This window comes from Trematomus bernacchii, unplaced genomic scaffold (genome assembly GCF_902827165.1).
Source record: "Trematomus bernacchii unplaced genomic scaffold, fTreBer1.1, whole genome shotgun sequence".
Classification (NCBI taxonomy): Eukaryota; Metazoa; Chordata; class Actinopteri; order Perciformes; family Nototheniidae; genus Trematomus; species Trematomus bernacchii.
The window spans coordinates 3,942,189-3,961,234 of NW_022987839.1; the positions used below are offsets into that span (position 1 = coordinate 3,942,189).

The 19,046-nt window shown below is 38.5% G+C and overlaps 1 protein-coding gene across 1 annotated transcript in view; it reads left to right on the forward strand.

Moving 5' to 3' along the window:
* The first annotated feature begins 7,505 nt into the window (after positions 1-7,505).
* The window catches only part of LOC117500161, a 60,990-nt gene continuing 49,449 nt past the window's right edge, over positions 7,506-19,046 (forward strand). The window contains exons 1-3 of the mRNA XM_034152894.1: positions 7,506-7,593; positions 8,651-8,962; positions 9,045-9,326. Coding sequence (XP_034008785.1) covers positions 7,545-7,593; positions 8,651-8,962; positions 9,045-9,326 — 643 coding nt within the window. The 5' untranslated portion in view covers positions 7,506-7,544. The remainder of the gene's footprint in view (positions 7,594-8,650; positions 8,963-9,044; positions 9,327-19,046) is intronic.

Here is a 19,046-nt window from a genome sequence, read left to right on the forward strand (position 1 = left end):
TTCAAAGTAAAACCTTTTTGCTCCCTTGGGACGGTGGAAGTGCTCCACCAATTTGTAGTCATCCTCTCAGGTGATGACATTTACTCACAGTGGAGGTTTGACATATTGGATATTGGGTATGTACATTACATTAGTACATTTTAGCCTGATTGTAGTGCTACACAAATAAACATGGCAAGGACTACACACATCACAATTTATCCTTTTGAGATCATCTATGTTCATAACACTCGCCATGGCAAATTTGACATCATTGTAGTGCCAACAAAAGACTGAAATTAAATCATCAACCATACTGAATTAAATGCCAATATGTATTGAGACGTCTTGCTCTACTCAAAGTGTGGACATTAAGACAGATTGAGTAATAGATGGATAGAAGGACAGAGTGTTTCTGTGTGCATGGTATCAGTATTCAAAGTAATAGTCATCAGATCATTTAGAGTAAAATTAACAATGCCATCATGTAAAAGTAACCCAAGAGGAAGTTTTGTATTTACAATGGTGCTTAAGTAAAGCTGCAGATGTATTGGCACCAAATCATTCTAAAAAATAAACCTTGTCATACAGAATGTTCTTGATATGGGTGCAGTTGTATTTTATATTATGAATCATTATATTCACTTAATGTATGTAGTTGTTTGACTGTTAAAGGCTTTAAATATATTGAAATTATATTAAAATACAGTACTTAAACAAATGTTCTGGCTTGTTTTTCTACCGCTGGAATGTCTGTGTGTGTGTGTGTGTGTGTGTGTGTGTGTGTGTGTGTGTGTGTGTGTGTGTGTGTGTGTGTGTGTGTGTGTGTGTGTGTGTGAGTGTGTGTGTGTGTGTGTGTGTTTTTTGTTTAAAGTAACTGCTGTGATAGCCGCACAGAGCAGCCAGTGTTCTGTTACAAAATGTTATGTAACTGCTGATTAGTATTCACACACTTCTCTGCCTTTACACGGAGCGCCGGCATAAACCTGCTGCCCTCAGCCTGCAAACAAATTAGAGAGGAAGAAATGTGAATTGAGTAAACAAAAAAAAATAACCCAGAGCCCATACAAACTTTTATGTCTTTGCAGATTGACAGATTGTCAATCTGCAAAGATTGACAATCTGTGGTGGAAAGCTATTTTGGCCTTCAGGAAAAAGTTTGTTTTGGCCAACTGTCCGTAGCAAAACGTTATTGACTTACTTTAATTTGACTAGTTAGTACTGCACACTATACCACAGTTGTTCTCAGTGCATCTGATATCTGTGGACTTATTCAAACACTGCAGGCAAACCTTGTAACCTTTCTTTTTATCTGCAAGTTTAATGTTTCTCCTGCACAACACTGCTCTGTGATGAGGTACTATCAAACCAAATCATGCAGATCTAAATACAATCACATCAAAAGGCAGGATTACATTTTTTTACCTGCAGTTTCTAAGCTGTAAACTGACCTAGAAGCTGTCTTCATGACTTGTTTCTGTGTAGGTGTGCACACAGACACAATGCTTATTGAGTTATGGTATTTAACTTTATTGTCAGGAAACAAACTAGGTCATCTTTTTGTGTTGCACCACCTGATCCTCTGATCACAGGCACATGCAGTGAGCTTTTTAACCTATTCTTTTTAGCATTGTGGCTCAAGCTATGGACATGGGTTGGTTTGCGACCTGTCTGTCCATTACTACAGATTGACATATCATAACTATTGATACAAATATTGGATGGATTACAACAAAATTAGTAACAGACTTCCTTGGTGTCCATAGAATAAATCACAATGACACGTTAGCCTCAGCTTTAGCTTCTAGTTAGCCATTACCATCCCTTTCTAACAATGTGAATTTAAGCATTGTATGATATTTAATGTACATTATGATATTCAAGGAATCTAAGTGAGAACTTAAACATTTGTACTTTTTAGTTTCCTCAGCACCTGCCTCAAAACACTGTACATATATGACAGGGGCTGAAGTTTAAAAGGTTGTATGAATGTCCCTCAGTCTTCCAGAGGTTAATGTGAAATACTCTGAATCGTAAAATGATGCCAGCTGTGCTTCTCTGCTGCCTTTAAACTCACGTCAACAAGTGGCATCCTCACCAGTATCGCCCCGAGCCTCTACAACAGGAACCAGCTCTCTGCAGGTGGAGAAAGTTCCTGAATGTGCTGCAGGGAATCTGAGAGCACCTCTGAGTTCTGTTAAACATGAGACCATCCCTGAGGTTGTGACATGTTACAGCAAGAGGTGAAAAGACATACCTGGTTAGTAGTTTAATTAATTTCAGAACAGACATTTGTATTCACACATTCATGTTTTGCAGCAGTGGATATCAGAATCAGAATCAGAATCAGAATACAAGGTCAAGGGTCAAGGTTATTTATTTGTCAAACGAACATAGCTACAGTGTAGTTATGTCGATGAAAATCTCGTGTCAGAAGCTTCTCCAACAGTGCAACACAAAACACAGATAAACAGAAAAAATATAGTGCAAGTAAATAGTAAATACAAGAATAAAAATTGTTTAAAGTGGACCTATCATGCTATATTTGAATAATATAGTGTAGGACCATACCTATATAAGGCATATTTATACTTTTTTTTTTTCAAAATACCAAACAGATCATGCATTTTAGCCATGCCTCATTTTGCTCAATTTGCACTTTTTTATCCCTGTTTTTGCAAGGGCTGATTCTGTGAGAACAGCACCATGTACAGGCCTGGCATATGTACTACAGCGTCTCCAGCGCTTTCGAACGGCAATGGCCGTGGCTGTCTCCTCCTGATTGGTGGAGTTGGCCCAATAGCCGTAGCGACACCGTCCTGACGTCAGGACAGTGTTCAAATCTGGATCAGTTTTTATCAGATCCGTTGCAGCCCCTTTTTTAGAGATTTGGGTATGGAGGAAAATAGAGAGGGTTGTGTTTTCTGACACTTGGTGAGTTCCCTGGAACACCGGGGACACATATTCATGTATAAAAGACGTACAAAAGTGCATTTTGCATGATCGGTCCCCTTTAAAAAAGTGAAATAGTGAAATAGTGCAATAAGAGTCTATATGCAAGTCATTGAAATATGACATATTAGGTAAATAGATAAATAATTTTTAAGTAGCAGCCAGATGAATATTGTGGATGTTGTTTCAACAGTTCAGGTGTTTAACAGATGTTGTTTCCACAGTGCAGGTGTTTAACAGTCTTATGGCCTGTGGGATGAAGCTGTCCCTGAGTCTGGTGGTTTTAGTCCGGATGCTGCGGTACCGCCTGCCAGATGGCAGTGGGCAGAACAGTTTGTGGCTGGGGTGATGGGGGTCTTTTATAATCCGGAGGGATTTCTTCCTGAGCCGCTGGGAGTAAAGGTCCTCCATGGATGGCAGATATGTCCTGGTGATGTTCTGTGCAGTTTTCTCCACTCTCTGTAAAGCCTTACGATTGAGGGCGGTGCAGCTGCCGTACCAGGCCGTGATGCAGCCCGTCAGGATGCTCTCTATGGTGCACCTGTAGAAGTTGCAGAGTATCCTGGAGTCCATGTTGAATACCTTTATTAGTCCACATTTAGGGGACATTTACGTTGTTACAGCGGAAAAAGAGCCACAGACAGCTTAATGTTACATATGTTACATGCATTAAAAAGTATTAAAGTAAAAAAAAAATTATGATATAATAAAAAATATAATAAAAATACAAAGTTACACAATTTACAAAATACACATCCTGTAACAGTTCTGAGGATTTAGCAGCCAGGTATATATTGTAGAGTTATTAACGGCATATATATATATGGCACATATAGCACATAGTTGCACATAATTTTGCACTCCCATTTTGCACTCCCTTTTTGCACTATACACATTATCTTTTTTTGTATATATCCTGCTTACTTAAACGGTTATTTTGTGTTTTTTTTGTAATTTTTTTAGTGTTCTTGCATTTTAATGTGTGCGTTTGTTATACCTCGGGACTGTGGGATGTGTATTTCGATCTTTCTGTGTGTACAAACATATTTTGAGATTGACAATAAAGTTGACTGACTTGAATTGACTGTTGGTTGGTATTTAACAGCAAGGGGTGTTATAGTCTGTGTTGTTGTGCTGGTTGTATAGTCTGACCGCTGCAGGAAGGAAGGACCTGCGGTATCTCTCCGTGAGACTGTCTGCCGCATTCCTAGTTGTTTTTAAAGATAAGTGACACCATCTATAATGCTGTGATGTGACGTTGCTGTTCAGTTCAGTCTGTCTCTATAAAACTGGGCCCATATAAACCCTGTTTATTGGGCTCATCACTCAATCGTCTTCTTCGACAGAATCATTGCACCGTGTTTCTGTCTGTGACCTTTCAGTCTATCAATAACCTTTCAAAGGAGGAAGTAACAGACTGTAAATCTGAGGTGAGCTGTGGTGCTTTCTGTCATCAGTGAAAAGCAAAAATCTGCTTAATCATTAACAAAATTCAGATTTGATTTGATCTTAAAGATTACCTTTCTTTATTTACTTAACATGCCTCTTGGGATCATTCATTTAAGACTGAGAGTAAAAATAAAGAGGGAAAAGCACATTGTGGACCGTTAAAGTTTAGATTGTTTCATTACATAAGCATTTTAATTGTTTCTGGATCCTTACAGAATTGCAAAACTAGACAAAATACAAAATTTAAAATGCAAATATCACAAACATCATCTGTTATATACTATAATATTTCAGTACAAATAAGGAAATACACGTAGGATCTTATTCTATTTTACAGTATATGTACAAATGTTTCTTATTCCTGCACCACCGGGCGCCGTACATAATGGCCGCCCACTGCTCCTACTAGGATGGGTCAAATGCAGAGAAACCGTTTCGTTACATAGTACCTGTACTACGTAATGACAATAAGTTGAATCTTCTTCTTCAACCTTACCTGAAACATTTGTCTATTAAACTATTTGATGTATTTCTGTTTTATGTTATCTATTGTATGTTGCGTTGTTGGAAGAGCCTGGGACTTATGTTTACTTTTATAACAACTTGTCTTCATACGCACTTGCAAAGCTTTTTTCAAGATTTCTATTTTTTATTTTGACTACAAATCTGACCAAATAGTTTTGCTTATCTTTCAGGTGAGAAGACTGAAGCTTTCACACGGGAAATAACAGCCGTCCTGAGAATGTGACACGCACACACACACACACACACACACACACACACACACACACACACACACACACACACACACACACACACACACACACACACACACACACACACACACACACACACACACACACACACACACACACACACACACACACACACACACACACACACACACACACACACACACACACACACACACACACAGCTTGTGCAGAATGTAGCCTGATTACTTGTCAGACAGCTCCCTATGCTCGATGGTATCACAATATGTTAAATACTTTAATTAAAAATCTTTAAAGATTAGTCTTGTCTTTGTCTTGATCTTTACCCCCATAAAATACATTTTAATATCTTATCTAGCTTTCCTTTTACAATGCTATGTTCATTGTATTGTTGTATTGACACTATATTGTAAACTTAAGCATCTTATATTTCAACTTGCACGAAAGGCACTATACAAATGATAAATGAGGTGTATAAATACTCACAGAGGAAGTGCTTCTGCAATTGAAAGAATATTTGTATCTGCTGCCTCCTGCTGGCTGACCCGAACAAGTGCAGCAGACCCAGTCTCACAAAAAAACGTGAAATACCTATGTTAGTCCACAGGGCAAAACGTAGTATATTCACAAATATAACCCACTCAAGACGTGACTTTACATACGCATTTGAATTGTTTCTGGTCCTTACATAATTGCAAAACAAGACAAAATAAACTATTTGAAATGCAATTATAATTGTTGTCATATGTTATGTAATATATAATTGTACAATACAAATTGGGAATTACATGTAGGATCTTATTCTAACTTATATTTACATTATGTTTCTTATTCCTGCACCTCACTTGCATCATTTGTCTATTTTACAATTGTATGTATTTCATTTGTATGTTTTTATTGTATGTTGCATTGTATGAGGAGCCTGGGACTCAAGGCTTTTGTGCATATGACAAATAAAACCTTAGAATTTTGTACTTAAAAAATGTACTTATGTGAGCTTGCACTCGTTATATGCATCTGCAAAGCTCTTTTGGAGCAGTCATTTATTTTCCACCACACATCTGACCAAATAATTTTGCTTTAACACACACACACACACGCACGCACGCACGCACGCACGCACGCACGCACGCACGCACGCACGCACGCACGCACGCACGCACACACACACACACACACACACACACACACACACACACACACACACACACACACACACACACACACACACACACATTGAGGTTTGAAAAGGCCCCACTTCTCATCTAGGGATCACACTAAAGTCATGCTCATGTCTCATGCTGACCACAATGTGACTGACTCACTTTGACACCTCTACACTTTGAACATGAGGGACTTGTTTTTGAGTAGAGAACATGTATTGACATGTGCACAGGAAGATATAAATCACGTCTCTCCCTCTCCTCACAGTGAGCTCTGTCTCTGATAGCTCTCCCTCCTGTAGCTTCACTGTGACCTGCAGCTCACAGGACTCTCACATCAACAGCACGTTCACATGTGAAACCAGAACCTGCAGTCAGGAGGGAGGAGAGCGGTCAGAGGGGATCCCTGATACTTTTCTCCAGGTCTACCAATCAAGTGGATCGATCATCTGTAACCATAGCAACTATGTCAGCTGGACCAACGACACCAAAACAATCAAAGATGTCTGCCCCCAGCAAGATCTAATTAAAACAAGTCAAAGTATAGTCTGCCATAATATATCATTGTAAAGTGTGTCATTAAGAAGTCCTGTTAATTGTCATAACAAAAAGTCCTGTTATTATCATCTGCCATAAAATGTCCTGGTGTTGTGGGCCATAAAAAGTGCAATGGTATAAAATCATAAAATAAGTCACAGTTAAATATGTCGTAAAGAATGTCACTGAAAAGTCATAGTAGAGTATTTTATGAGAAAACAACAACAAAAAGCCCTGGCCTGTATAAGGAACATGAGACTGGCCTTCCTTATTTTATGGTTAGTTATTTGTTTTGCCAGTGCAGAATATGTGCTGTGTGAAGATATCTCTGACATGTTACCGCAGGTATCTTTAGTTTGGTATGCAGTCATGGGAAAATGCAAAAGGTGAGAAACACAGAGCTCTGAGAAAGGAAGTGGTTATGATTGTTTGTGCAGGACACCAGCTAGAAGAGTTAAAGTAAAGCAATGTTTTCTTTTCCATCTTTTGCTTCATCTGGTGCAACATACACCAACTGAAATGTAAAGTTCCTTGTTAATCATCCTGTAATTGACTTTCACATTAAAATCTGCTTTCATGACAAACGTTTGAATTAAAAAAAGGTATAAAAGCCAAAAGGTTATGTGGTTGTTACAGGAAAAGGACTTGGTGGTGTGTTAGATCAAAACAGGACACACACCATAACCTGTGACATTGTGTATTCAGGCAGGGCAACCGAGCAGAGACTGTCATGTTCATCTCCGTGATTCTGGGGCTGCTGGTCTGCACTGAGGCACAAGGTAAAAACCTGTCTGATCAAATGTTAACAGATGCAGCAATAGACGTCTTTAGTGTGATTAATGCAAGTAGTACCATACAGTTATTTCAGATTTCTATCTTGCGATAAGTGATACATATGTCAGTGAGAAATAGCCTTCCTTTGTTCTAGTAATCTATCAACTAACCATAACTCCATGAATTGGGACGAATAAAAGCCACAGTTAAGCAATCATATTTCAATTAAATTAATCTACTTTGTAAAGAAGATACACAAGTAAACATAAACAGTTTTACACTTAAAACGGTTTTATTACAAAAATGAAAAATAACCAGCATCCCTGTGATCTTAGTTTTGTAAAGTTAGTTAATGTGTAGTAAAAAAAAATAATTGTTTGCATTAATTCATCTTCCAATTCTTCAAAAATAGCCTTTTTTAGGCGAAATTATGAAGCAAACTAAAGAATTGTTCGCAATTCTAAGAATTAAAAGCCAATACTTTTCAATAAAACAATTTAAAAATGAGCTTGAAGAAAAATAAAATATTTTCAGGAAATAACCATCGAACTGAACTAGGCGTTTTTATAATGTGAATTATTTTGAGCTTTATTGGTGTGTGGGTGAGACTCGGGAAATGAAGGACGTGGAAGAAAGTACCATGTTTTCAGAGGAGACAGTGTAAAAACTTGAAAATATATACATTTTTCGGTGATATCCTCGGGGCTGAGTTTCCAGATACCAGGACACATTGTGTCAAGAGTTATTAGTAACTAAGCAGGAGAAGAATGGTCAAATATGTTTATTATTACATGTCTGTTTACTTACAGAAGAGTTTTGACCATATTAAAGGTAAGGAGAGACAAGTGGGCAAAAAATAAATGTTCTTCACTTATTAAACTATGATGGCTATGACTATTACGGTCACTGGGTTGAATGTTAAGTTAGTATTTGATTATAATCATATATTTGTCATAAACAATATACGCAAATATAGTAACATTCAGAATTGTTACAAGTGTCTAAACACATACAGTATATTGTATGTGATATTTACTGTATGATGTGTCTACTGTTTTACAGGGATCAGGTCTGGGACTGTGTTTGTGCTGAAGGGAGAGGATGTGCTTCTGAATGTCACCAAAGCTGATGTTCTTCAGGATGTTTTTAGTTTTTCATGGACATTTAATAAAAAAAAAAAAGTATTAACAGTTAACCCTGGCAACAATCCAATAGTATTTCCTGATTATGCTGGAAGGATTGAGTTTCTTGTGAACAATTTCTCTGTGAAATTGAAGAATCTCAAAGAGGCAGACAGTGGAGTTTATACTGCTGTAGTGGCAAAGCTTTCAGGAGACGTAACAGAAGCAGCTAAATACAAGATTAAAGTTCAAGGTAGGTTTGTTAACCTCTCAAACACTGATAGAGTTTCTGTGGTCTTGTTTCTAAACTCTTCACCTGCTTCTTCCCTCCTCAGATCGAGTGTCTCTCCCTCTCCTCACAGTGAGCTCTGTCTCTGATAACTCTTCCTCCTGTAGCTTCACTGTGACCTGCAGCTCACAGGACTCTCACATCAACAGCACTTTCACATGTGACACCAGAACCTGCAGTCAGGAGGGAGGAGAGCGGTCAGAGGGGATCCCTGATACTTTTCTCCAGGTCGACCAATCAAGTGGCTCGATCATCTGTAACCATAGCAACCATGTCAGCTGGACCAACGACACCAAAACAATCAAAGATGTCTGCCCCAAACATTTTGGTAAGACTGAAAGAGAAACTACTTCCTGATAATAACACACAGTTTGGAATTTAAAGTTTAACAAAACTTATTTGCGAATTAATAACCCACTCTGTCAGGCTGCAGGTATTAAATGTGAACTTAAAACTACAACAATTCAATTTGAAGAAACTTTAAAATACAAGATGAATTCAGATCATGTTTTACGCATATAATGTGCTGTTTGTCTCATATACAGAACCGATGTAGAACCTTTATATAAACCTTTCAACTTGAATATTTGTACAAGTACAACAATATCTGCATATTTGAGGAACAGAATCAACATTAAATCAACATTAAACCGCAAAATGCCGTTTTACAATGCATGATGCATATCGACAGTCTGTAGAACTCAACTGCACTTTGCAGTGCAAGTATTTCACAAGTATTTTACAATGTAGGACTCAAAGTACTTGCAAACTGTAAAGTAGTCAAACTGCTATCAAAAATAAGGAATAATACCTGATTTGCTGCTTCCACTCAGTTGTGCGTCTCAGTCTGGATCTCTGTGTCGGTTTTGATATGAAACTCTCTGTTTGTTGTGTTTCAGATCCAGAGGGGTTATCTGTGTGCCTGGTGAAGACGTGTGTGTTCTCTGTGGGTCTGATCATCATGGTGTCTGCTGTCATCACGGTTCATCTCATGGAGAAGCTCAACAAGAACAAATAAACTCATAGTTCTGGTTCCCAACCGGGGACACGGAGACCCCTAGGGGTAGTTGGGGGGATTGCAGGGGGTACGTAGAAAGATTAGGGGTTGCAAATTATTTCCAAACGAAACATTTTCAAATCAATTTTGCCACACACCATAAACCACACACCAAGAAATGTAGAAGTTCAACAACAAAAGTGTGCGGCCTCAAGGCTAGAAGTAGCAAACATGAATATAAATATTCTCACTTACAATGTATCTACATGACAATTCATATTGGCTAAATCTTGATGCTTTGCAAGGAAAACACAGAAGGCAGCTTTCAAGAAAATGCTGAATGTTCTTGTTAATCCAATGATTATATCAAGTAATCTGTTTGTAGGTAAAATCATTGTGTTGCCTTCAGATTACGGAGGTTTTCAAAAAAACACAAATAACATTTTTATTTGTTTTATGCTTGTTTACTGTACATTTTTTTGAATTAAAGCATTTTCTTCTACATGCAACATCTAGTAAAGCTTTTTTGTTCCTATATGTTTCATTATCTATTATGTGTTAATGCAAATTAACAAATTACATACATACATTACATTACATATGTTTGTGATTTTTTTGGATTCTACTAAAGACTAAAGATCATGTGAGGCTATTTGTTTGTTCCACCTAGCTTAATTTTGACAATGTGTTCCATTACATTTACTAATGACCTAACCATCAGTAACCTGTAAGTATCTGATATTCATATAACCTAAACAAATTACTTTCTATTACTTTTGGGACAAATCAATATCAATGCAATGCAAATAAATACAATAAGGCTTTAAAGCTCCCATGTCATGCTTTTCCGGTTATTACCCGTCCCCTTGTGTGTTATGAAGGTTTTTATGCATGTAAACGGTGTGCAGAGTCAAAACCCTCAAAGTACACCCTGTAGCGAGTAAAACTCTAACACAGAAAATACCTCCCCAAAACGCCTCGTTGGAGATACGTCACTGCCCATTTGAGTCTTCCATTTAGTTCCGGGTACCGCCTGATGTCATGCGGTACCCGGAACGAAATGGACCAATCCCGAAGAGCTATGGCCACACCAGCAGCGGCGTGTTCCTCCTCCAGAGGTTCGAAGAACCGGCATTTCACAGACGAAAGCTTCCAAAACATTGCCCAGTTTGAGGCCGGATATGCACAGCTTGTTTGGACCGTTTGGAGCAGGGGAAGATCTGGGTATACAACCTGTAAGTTTGCATTGTTATTTGTGTATTTATCAAACAAGACTGTTTAAATGTGTAAACTGTGTTGGACTGCTAAGCCATTGACACAGTGCTAACTGTGCTAACTAAGTTGCTAGAGTTTCCATATATCAACTCTAATATCAGCAGATGGCCTTGCATACATGTATCTCATAGCAGGAGAATGTCTGCATTCACACACAAAATACCTATTGACAGTATACTGCGGGTGATTTGCCGGTCAGTCGCGAAACGTAATTACATTATAGCTGGCGTAGCGATCTAACACACGGAGCTTGAGCTAGTTTTGGTCAGAAAAACATTTTTGTGATGCTACGTTGCTAGCGTTTAAATATATCAACTACAATGTCAGCAGATGGCCTTACATGTTTGTCATGGCAGGAGAATGTCTGCAGTCACACACACGGAATACTCATACAGTATACTCCGGTTTACCGTACATTGTGACCGTACATATACTGCATGTAGCTAACGAGGCTAGCTGTATGCTAGCGCAAAACAATGTATTCATGCAAGTTACATTGTATGGTAGCAGAATACCCGTATACGATTGCAATTATAAACACGTTATTGCTAGCCTAATATGAACCACTAGCTTTTGTTCATAGTAGTTTTATTACACTGCATTATAGTTGCCTTTCCTCCAAGCTAACGTTCATATCGTGTTAGCTACCAAGGTAAACAAAGCTAGGTTAGCATATTAGCAGGCAAGCTGTTCATTACACAACTACTACTAACGAATCTAAAACAACTAAGTTTCTCTAATATTTTGTGATTTGCATTTGATTTCGTCCAGCCAGATCCTGGCGGACAATCCATGACGGGGAAGGGATTCTACTGAGGGTGCTAAAAGGCACCGCACCGCACCGGCTGTGCGCAGGCAAGAGGAGGAGGAATGGATGATATACCGTGTATATATGTATATTTATGTTCATTTTGTACATTTCTAAAAATAAAGTTTAATGGAAATACTTAGTAGGCCTATCCTTTCTTCCCTGAATTCATATATAGCAAACCATGATTTGATTTCTCATCAAACAGTAGTAGTTTATAACGGGTAAAAATAACTTACTCTTTGTTATGAGAGTAGCTCGTAGGCCACAACGGAAAGACAAGGAGACATACACGAGTTTACAAAACCACGGCACATTTATTGTGGTAAATGCAAAGATAGGTGGTTGAGAGGATCGCCGAGTTAGTCTTCCTGCAGCCGCTTTGGAGAGAGACTGGGGCCGTAGTGTCCGGAGGTGTCCGTGATCGTGCTGATTACCCTCTTCAGCTCCACCCCATCGTAAGACAAAGGCCCTGGGGCCGTCACACTCTTCTATAACAACAGTTAAAAATATATATGTATATAAAATATACCGCTGTACCGACGCCATGATAAGACTGATGTTACGCTGAGAGCAGCCGGGAAAAGCACTGACATGGGCGCAGCCTCTCTGGTGGTTGACTAATCAGAACGAGTGGCCGAGCTGACCAATCGGAGCACACTAGGCTCACAGGGAGGGGGGGGCAAGAGCTCCAACGAGTCGTTTAGTGGAGAAAGTGAATACTGCTGAATACACATGCTTGACAGAGATGCTGTATGCGAAACCAATGTGAGTTTGGAAAATTGCACAGTATAAATCTATTTTAGTATACCTCAACAATGTAATTATGATCAGTGGAAATGGCCATGACATGGGCCCTTTAATAAAACCTTCGAAAAAGATAAACAAAAATAAGTTTGTTTAGTTTCAACAATGGGTCCGCTGCTCTTTTTACAACCAACATAATATGCTTTTTTAAAGTTCACTGCAGTATATTAATTAAGAGCTTTCACAGTATTTGTAACAAATCACCTGTCCACCCACTGAGCTGTCAATTAATACATGAAATACACTCACATTATATGACATACTTACATCACATTTATCAAGAAGCGTCTTACAGTAAGTGCCTCAGACCATGAAGAAACTACCTCAAAAAGAAAGAGTCCTGCAGGTACAGTCACTTAGCAAAATCAATGTTGGTGCAACTGCATTGGCGACTGCATAAAAGAATACACTGGATTTAAAAGTACATTTATTTTAAAAAGAAGAAGAGTGAAAGTGTCCTAAATTAATCTAAGCACGGCTACCTATATGAAGTGGACCACAGAAAACCATCATTTACAAATCATTAACCTGCAAATTCTTTTTTGAATTAAATGTTGACTTCTTGGAAAATGATTATATATTAACAGCTGGAAGGCAAAGATTTCAATGGCGGTAATGTTGTTTCACATGTTCTCCTCTCAACACAAAATGCTGGAGAATTTTCCATTAAATTCATGACTTCTTTAAACTACAGGCAACAATGATGTACAGGAAGATTAGCTTTGGCTTCACTCGAGACTCGGTGTTGTGAGACTCTTGAAGTGATGTACAGTATTGTGTGAGAATGAGCGTCATAATATATACTTCTTTACTTGAAAATGTATTGTAACATTGTAATCATTCTTATAATCCCCCCTTTTTGTTGTTATGTAGCAGTAACAACGTATTTCTTTAACTCTAAGGGTAAAAACTGTAAAATCTTGTGCACACAATAACATTAATTTCACTACATGTGTTACGTCCCCACTAGGGGATGAGGAAATGCAACACACACCATTGGAATTGGTAATCATTATAATGAGTTTATTAAATAATGTGTAACAAAAATGGCAGGCAGGCAGGCAGCAGCCTGGAACAAACTAAAAGGCCAAAAGGGCGCAGGGTTAAATGAGGAATCAACAAAGGGAGGACTCTAATAAAGGAGCCTAATTAAATACAAAGAAATAGATACTACTAAACAAAAGCAACAAAAGAACCCTCACTGTCAAAGTGGTACAAGCTAACCAAAAGAGACTGTTAGAAAACACAGCTATAGGGGACAACAGTCAACGTAATGCTAAACTAATCTAGACACAATACTAGTACGGAATACACACCAGTTAACCACAGTTAACAGATTTGTCTACAAAGAGCACGTAGCGAGAGGCGTCTGTTCACACAGCAGAGCCTCCCGACTGATCGTTGTCCAGCGGCTTTGTCGTCCCTCCGGAAGGTGTGCGCTGGGATTGGAGCGCCCGTCAGCTCCAATCACAGTCTTCGGGGGCGGACCAGGAGATGGGTAGCCAATGACGTCATGGCAACCGCACAGCTCATTTGCATAGAACACAGGCAAAACAGAATTAACAGGACCGGGGAGGCGGCGGGCGTAACAACATGTAATCTGTTACTCTCGAAGCCTGTCGTTAAAGTGTGTGTAAAATAGAGAAAAACGTTCAATCCAATGATCTTCTTCTTGCCGGCATTGGCTCAGTCAGTAGGGGCTTGGACTGGGAATCGTAGGGTCGCCCGTTCAAGTTCCCGAACAGTAAAACAATTACATTTTTGTCACAGTATTGTCTAAGAGGAGTCAATACATAATGTCCTTTGAGTCAAGATGGCAGCCCATAGCCATAGAGCTTCAGAATTCATAAACTGCAAAAAAAGCTGATGAGTCATTTCAACAGATCATTAACCAATCACAACTGTGCATTGAAGGTGGAGTTATGGCGCGTTTCCTGACATCAGGACAGTGGCGCTACGGCTATTGGGCCAACTCCACCAATCAGGAGGAGACGGCCACGGCCATTGCCGTTCGAAAGCGCTGGAATCGCTGTAGTACATATGCCAGGCCTGTAGGTGGTGCTGTTCTCACAGAATCAGCCCTTGCTAAAACAGAGCTAGAAATGGTCAAATTGAGCAAAATGAGGCATGGCTAAAATGCATGATCTGTTTGGTATTTTGAAAAAAAAAAAGTATAAATATGCTTTATATAGGTATGGCCCTCCACTATATTATTCAAATATAGCATGATAGGTCCACTTTAAACATATGAACACATGTATGATATGTTGGTGACTAAGTTAAAGGACTGCTAACTGAAGAGGGAACACACTGTGTTGAATCACGGGCTGCCAATACAATTCAGGCAATTAGTCAATGAGTTGTCGTACGTTTATGATTATTAATATTATTGAACTGAAAAACTTTATTAATGACAATCACTCAAGATGTGTGGTTATTGTTCATGTATTTATTTGTGTTGTGGTTTGTTAAAGTTAATAACAATGCATTTAATGAGATACTGAGACATGTTGTGATCTTATCACTTTAACCTGTTAAGCCCCAAGCATGTTTTTCAGGTTTCAGGCTTGAAAATGACATGCCCAGAACAAATGACTATATCTTCACTTCTAAAAGGGGTAACTTAATAATCTTTTTTCTCAAAGCAATGATACACTTGTGAGTTGGATGTAGAAAAGTCAGAATCAATATAGATCTTTTTATTTTTAAAGTAAATTCAGATTGAACATAGTAAAAAACTGTAAATTGTAGTTTCCGTCCAAAAAAACCCCATTACTTATAGTGAAAACCACCCTTGAATGATGGAATAGTAGACTAAAAGCTTTAGGAATCCAAACTAAAACATTTAATAAGTACCCTGTATCAAGATTGATGCAAAACAAGTGAAACTTGACCTTTTTAGAGAGGTTTAGAAAAAACAAAACCCACCTCTGGGTCATTTGGGTATATTTGCCATATATCTGGAACCTGTTGAGGTCTCCATATTAAGTTGAATAATTAAAACGAAAGATAATATAATAAAAAATATAATCAAATATATTCTTGTATAACCCACAATGAAAATGCAATATATTTCATGTTGTTCTATAATCACAGTATTTACAAACACGAGGGGTTTGGTAAATTGAGTTTAAGGCCTATTTTACGGGGTGTTACTGTTTAAAGAGGGGAGACAGTTGTCTTCACTCACAGCAAGCTGTGCACAGGAGACCCCTGACTCAATGGAAAAGTACTGAAGCCCCAAAATGGGTTTAGGCCATACCATAGGAGAATATGTCTGGACATGTCCAGTCCTGCACACCAGAGGCCATGACCTTTCCCCACATATATGGGTTTTGAAGGTGTGTCTTTGGTTTTCTGTCCCTGTGTGGAGCATAAAAGCACTGGTTGAGAGGGAGAAAGCTCCAGAGCGGGGGTTTTCCTTGGTAAGTTCTCTGAAATTGACTTTGATTTTGAATGTATTGTTGAATGAAAGTTTTAATGTGTTTTTTATCACCGACAATTTATTAGGATATTCCTCTAAATTCTGTCGGAAGAATTTAAAAGGTACAATTTAAATGTCACAACTGAAGTGGGCCAGTTGAAGTTAGAATTTAAATGTCACAACTGAAGTGGGCCAGTTGAGGTTAGAATTTAAATGTCACAACTGAAGTGGGCCAGTTAAAGTTAGAATTGAAATGTCACAACTGAAGTGGGCCAGTTGAAGTTAGAATTTAAATGTCACAACTGAAGTGGGCCAGTTGAGGTTAGAATTTAAACATCACAACTGAAGTGGGCCAGTTGAAGTTAGAATTTAAATGTCACAACTGAAGTGGGCCAGTTGAGTTTAGAATTTAAATGTCTCAACTGAAGTGGGCCAGTTGAAGTTAGAATGTAAATGTCACAACTGAAGTAGGCCAGTTGAGTTTAGAATTTAAATGTCTCAACTGAAGTGGGCCAGTTGAAGTTAGAATTGAAATGTCACAACTGAAGTAGGCCAGTTGAGGTTAGAATGTAAATGTCACAACTGAGGTGGGCCAGTTGAAGTTAGAATGTAATGTCATAACTGAAGTGGGCCAGTTGAATTTAGAATGTAATGTCACAACTGAAGTGGGCCAGTTGAAGTTAGAATTTAATGTAAGAAATGTAAAACTGTGAATTGAGGTTTTTTATTAGAAAAGGACCACAGCATTTAGTGCGTCGTCTGAATTGAAACAGCAGTTAATTGAACCTGGTTCTTCAGGAGTTAGTAGAGGTGAGACCTTGCTGATCCAGGTGGATCCGAGCCTGGCAGTCAACTTACATAGACTCAATAGCTTCTGTTAGGTCAATTAGTATAGGTCTGAGTAATTGCCGGAATAAATTAACAGACATCAAGACTCCAACAAACCCATTGATCGATTTTGGTGATTGACACCTCTTTTGAACCGTTAGAGCCAATAGAATCGAGGGGGAGTTGCTAAATCCATCTAAACATTACCAATGAGGATTGAGAGTGATGCGCACGCAGTTTGCCCAAACCGAAAGCTATGTTACACTCTATAGAAAACTACATTTATTGCCATAAATATGATGATGGATTAACCTTCAGCAGCGTTTTTCTCGTTTTAATGCCATTGAACACAACTTTTGATCAGAACAACAGCTAAGGTAAGACGTTTTTAGCCATTTTGGCTCCGTAAAGCACATTACTTTGTTGTTGTTTCTTGTAGTTTGGCCGCGAGTTCTGATGATACTTATATGTCTGGAATCTGTGGAATCTCAGCCTGCTAATCGGTATCTTTTTTGTGCAGATCCGATAAGTAATAAGGGTATTTTACCTTGAGTTCTGTGCTAAGTGCGTTAGCATTTTTTCGCTCAGGGCTAATTCAGAGCCTTTGTTATTACCCTTTAGTTTAGTTTAGCTAAAAACGGTTAATATTGTCTGATAGCTGAGTTTCTTCCCGTTAAGTGGGTATGACACATTCATAGTTTGTTAAATATTAAGAAGCCCTCAGACGCTGTTTCTTGCAAGATGTTGCGTTTTGCCCGCGCCCGCGGGGCCGTGGGGTTTAACTGGTTAATGAACTTTATGATCTGTGAAATACACTGTGTACTAATAACAAAGCATGCAAGAACAGATGTTTATTATCATGTTAAAAGTTCATTTTTGCATCTCTGTAAACAATGCTGTGATCCTGCAAAGACCATCAGATTTAAATAAATAAAAAATCTTTCATTACTTTATGTGAACCTCTTGTCCAAATTATTGTTTTTACGAGTCATTGGGAGCGACTTAGATGATTATAAACATGAAGCTGAACATTACCCTAATATATCCTCCTAATGCAATCATCCTGATTCTAGAATGTCATATCTTGTCTTGCCTTATACAATTTTATTATGACTTTAGCATATCAGCCATTTTCATCGTTATTGCAACCAGCTGAATGTACCACAGTTATAGTATGAACCCCGATGTATCAGAGACAACAAGTTCCTGTTACCTATAAAACTCACTTGGTCCGTATTGTATGTTTGTTTGTTTGTTTATTTAATTAAAGGACAGTGCACATTAATCCACATTGCTGTAAATGAGCCAGTATTAGCCAGCAGGCTAATTTTCAACTGTTGTCCTTGGCAAGATGTTAAATGACCACAACAAGACTAGAGAAGAACTAAAGATGTCTTTACTTTGAGATCCATCTAGATGCAACAAAGTGTTGGGATGGACCCATTATGAACATGAGAATATGTTTGTTGTTTGTATTCATGGTGAGACAGTGGATAGATTGCACTTTGACAGAGATTTGTGTTCGATAACTCACCTCTCTGACCACAGGTTGGAGTATCGACTGCAGCTCAGTGTGAAAGCAGTAACAGACAGAAAGAGAGATGTCATGCGTTTCTGTTTCAAGGCATCTCTTCTCCTTTTTCTGAGCTCTGTGATTCTCTAAAGAAGCAACAGGTCCGCTCTCCTGTTGAAAAGAATAATGTTTGAGGGACAAATGTCCCCTTTGACAGGCCCCCAGGTGAGAGACGATTACCAAGTACAAGTCCCCAAATGATAAAGTCTATTTTAATCAACCTGATCTCACCAGAATGCGTGACTCCACCACGACTCCTTAACACCACAGTGCGTGGTGGAGTCACGAACTTTGTTACATTTACGTGTCTGCACCACGCAAACAACGCCAATGTAA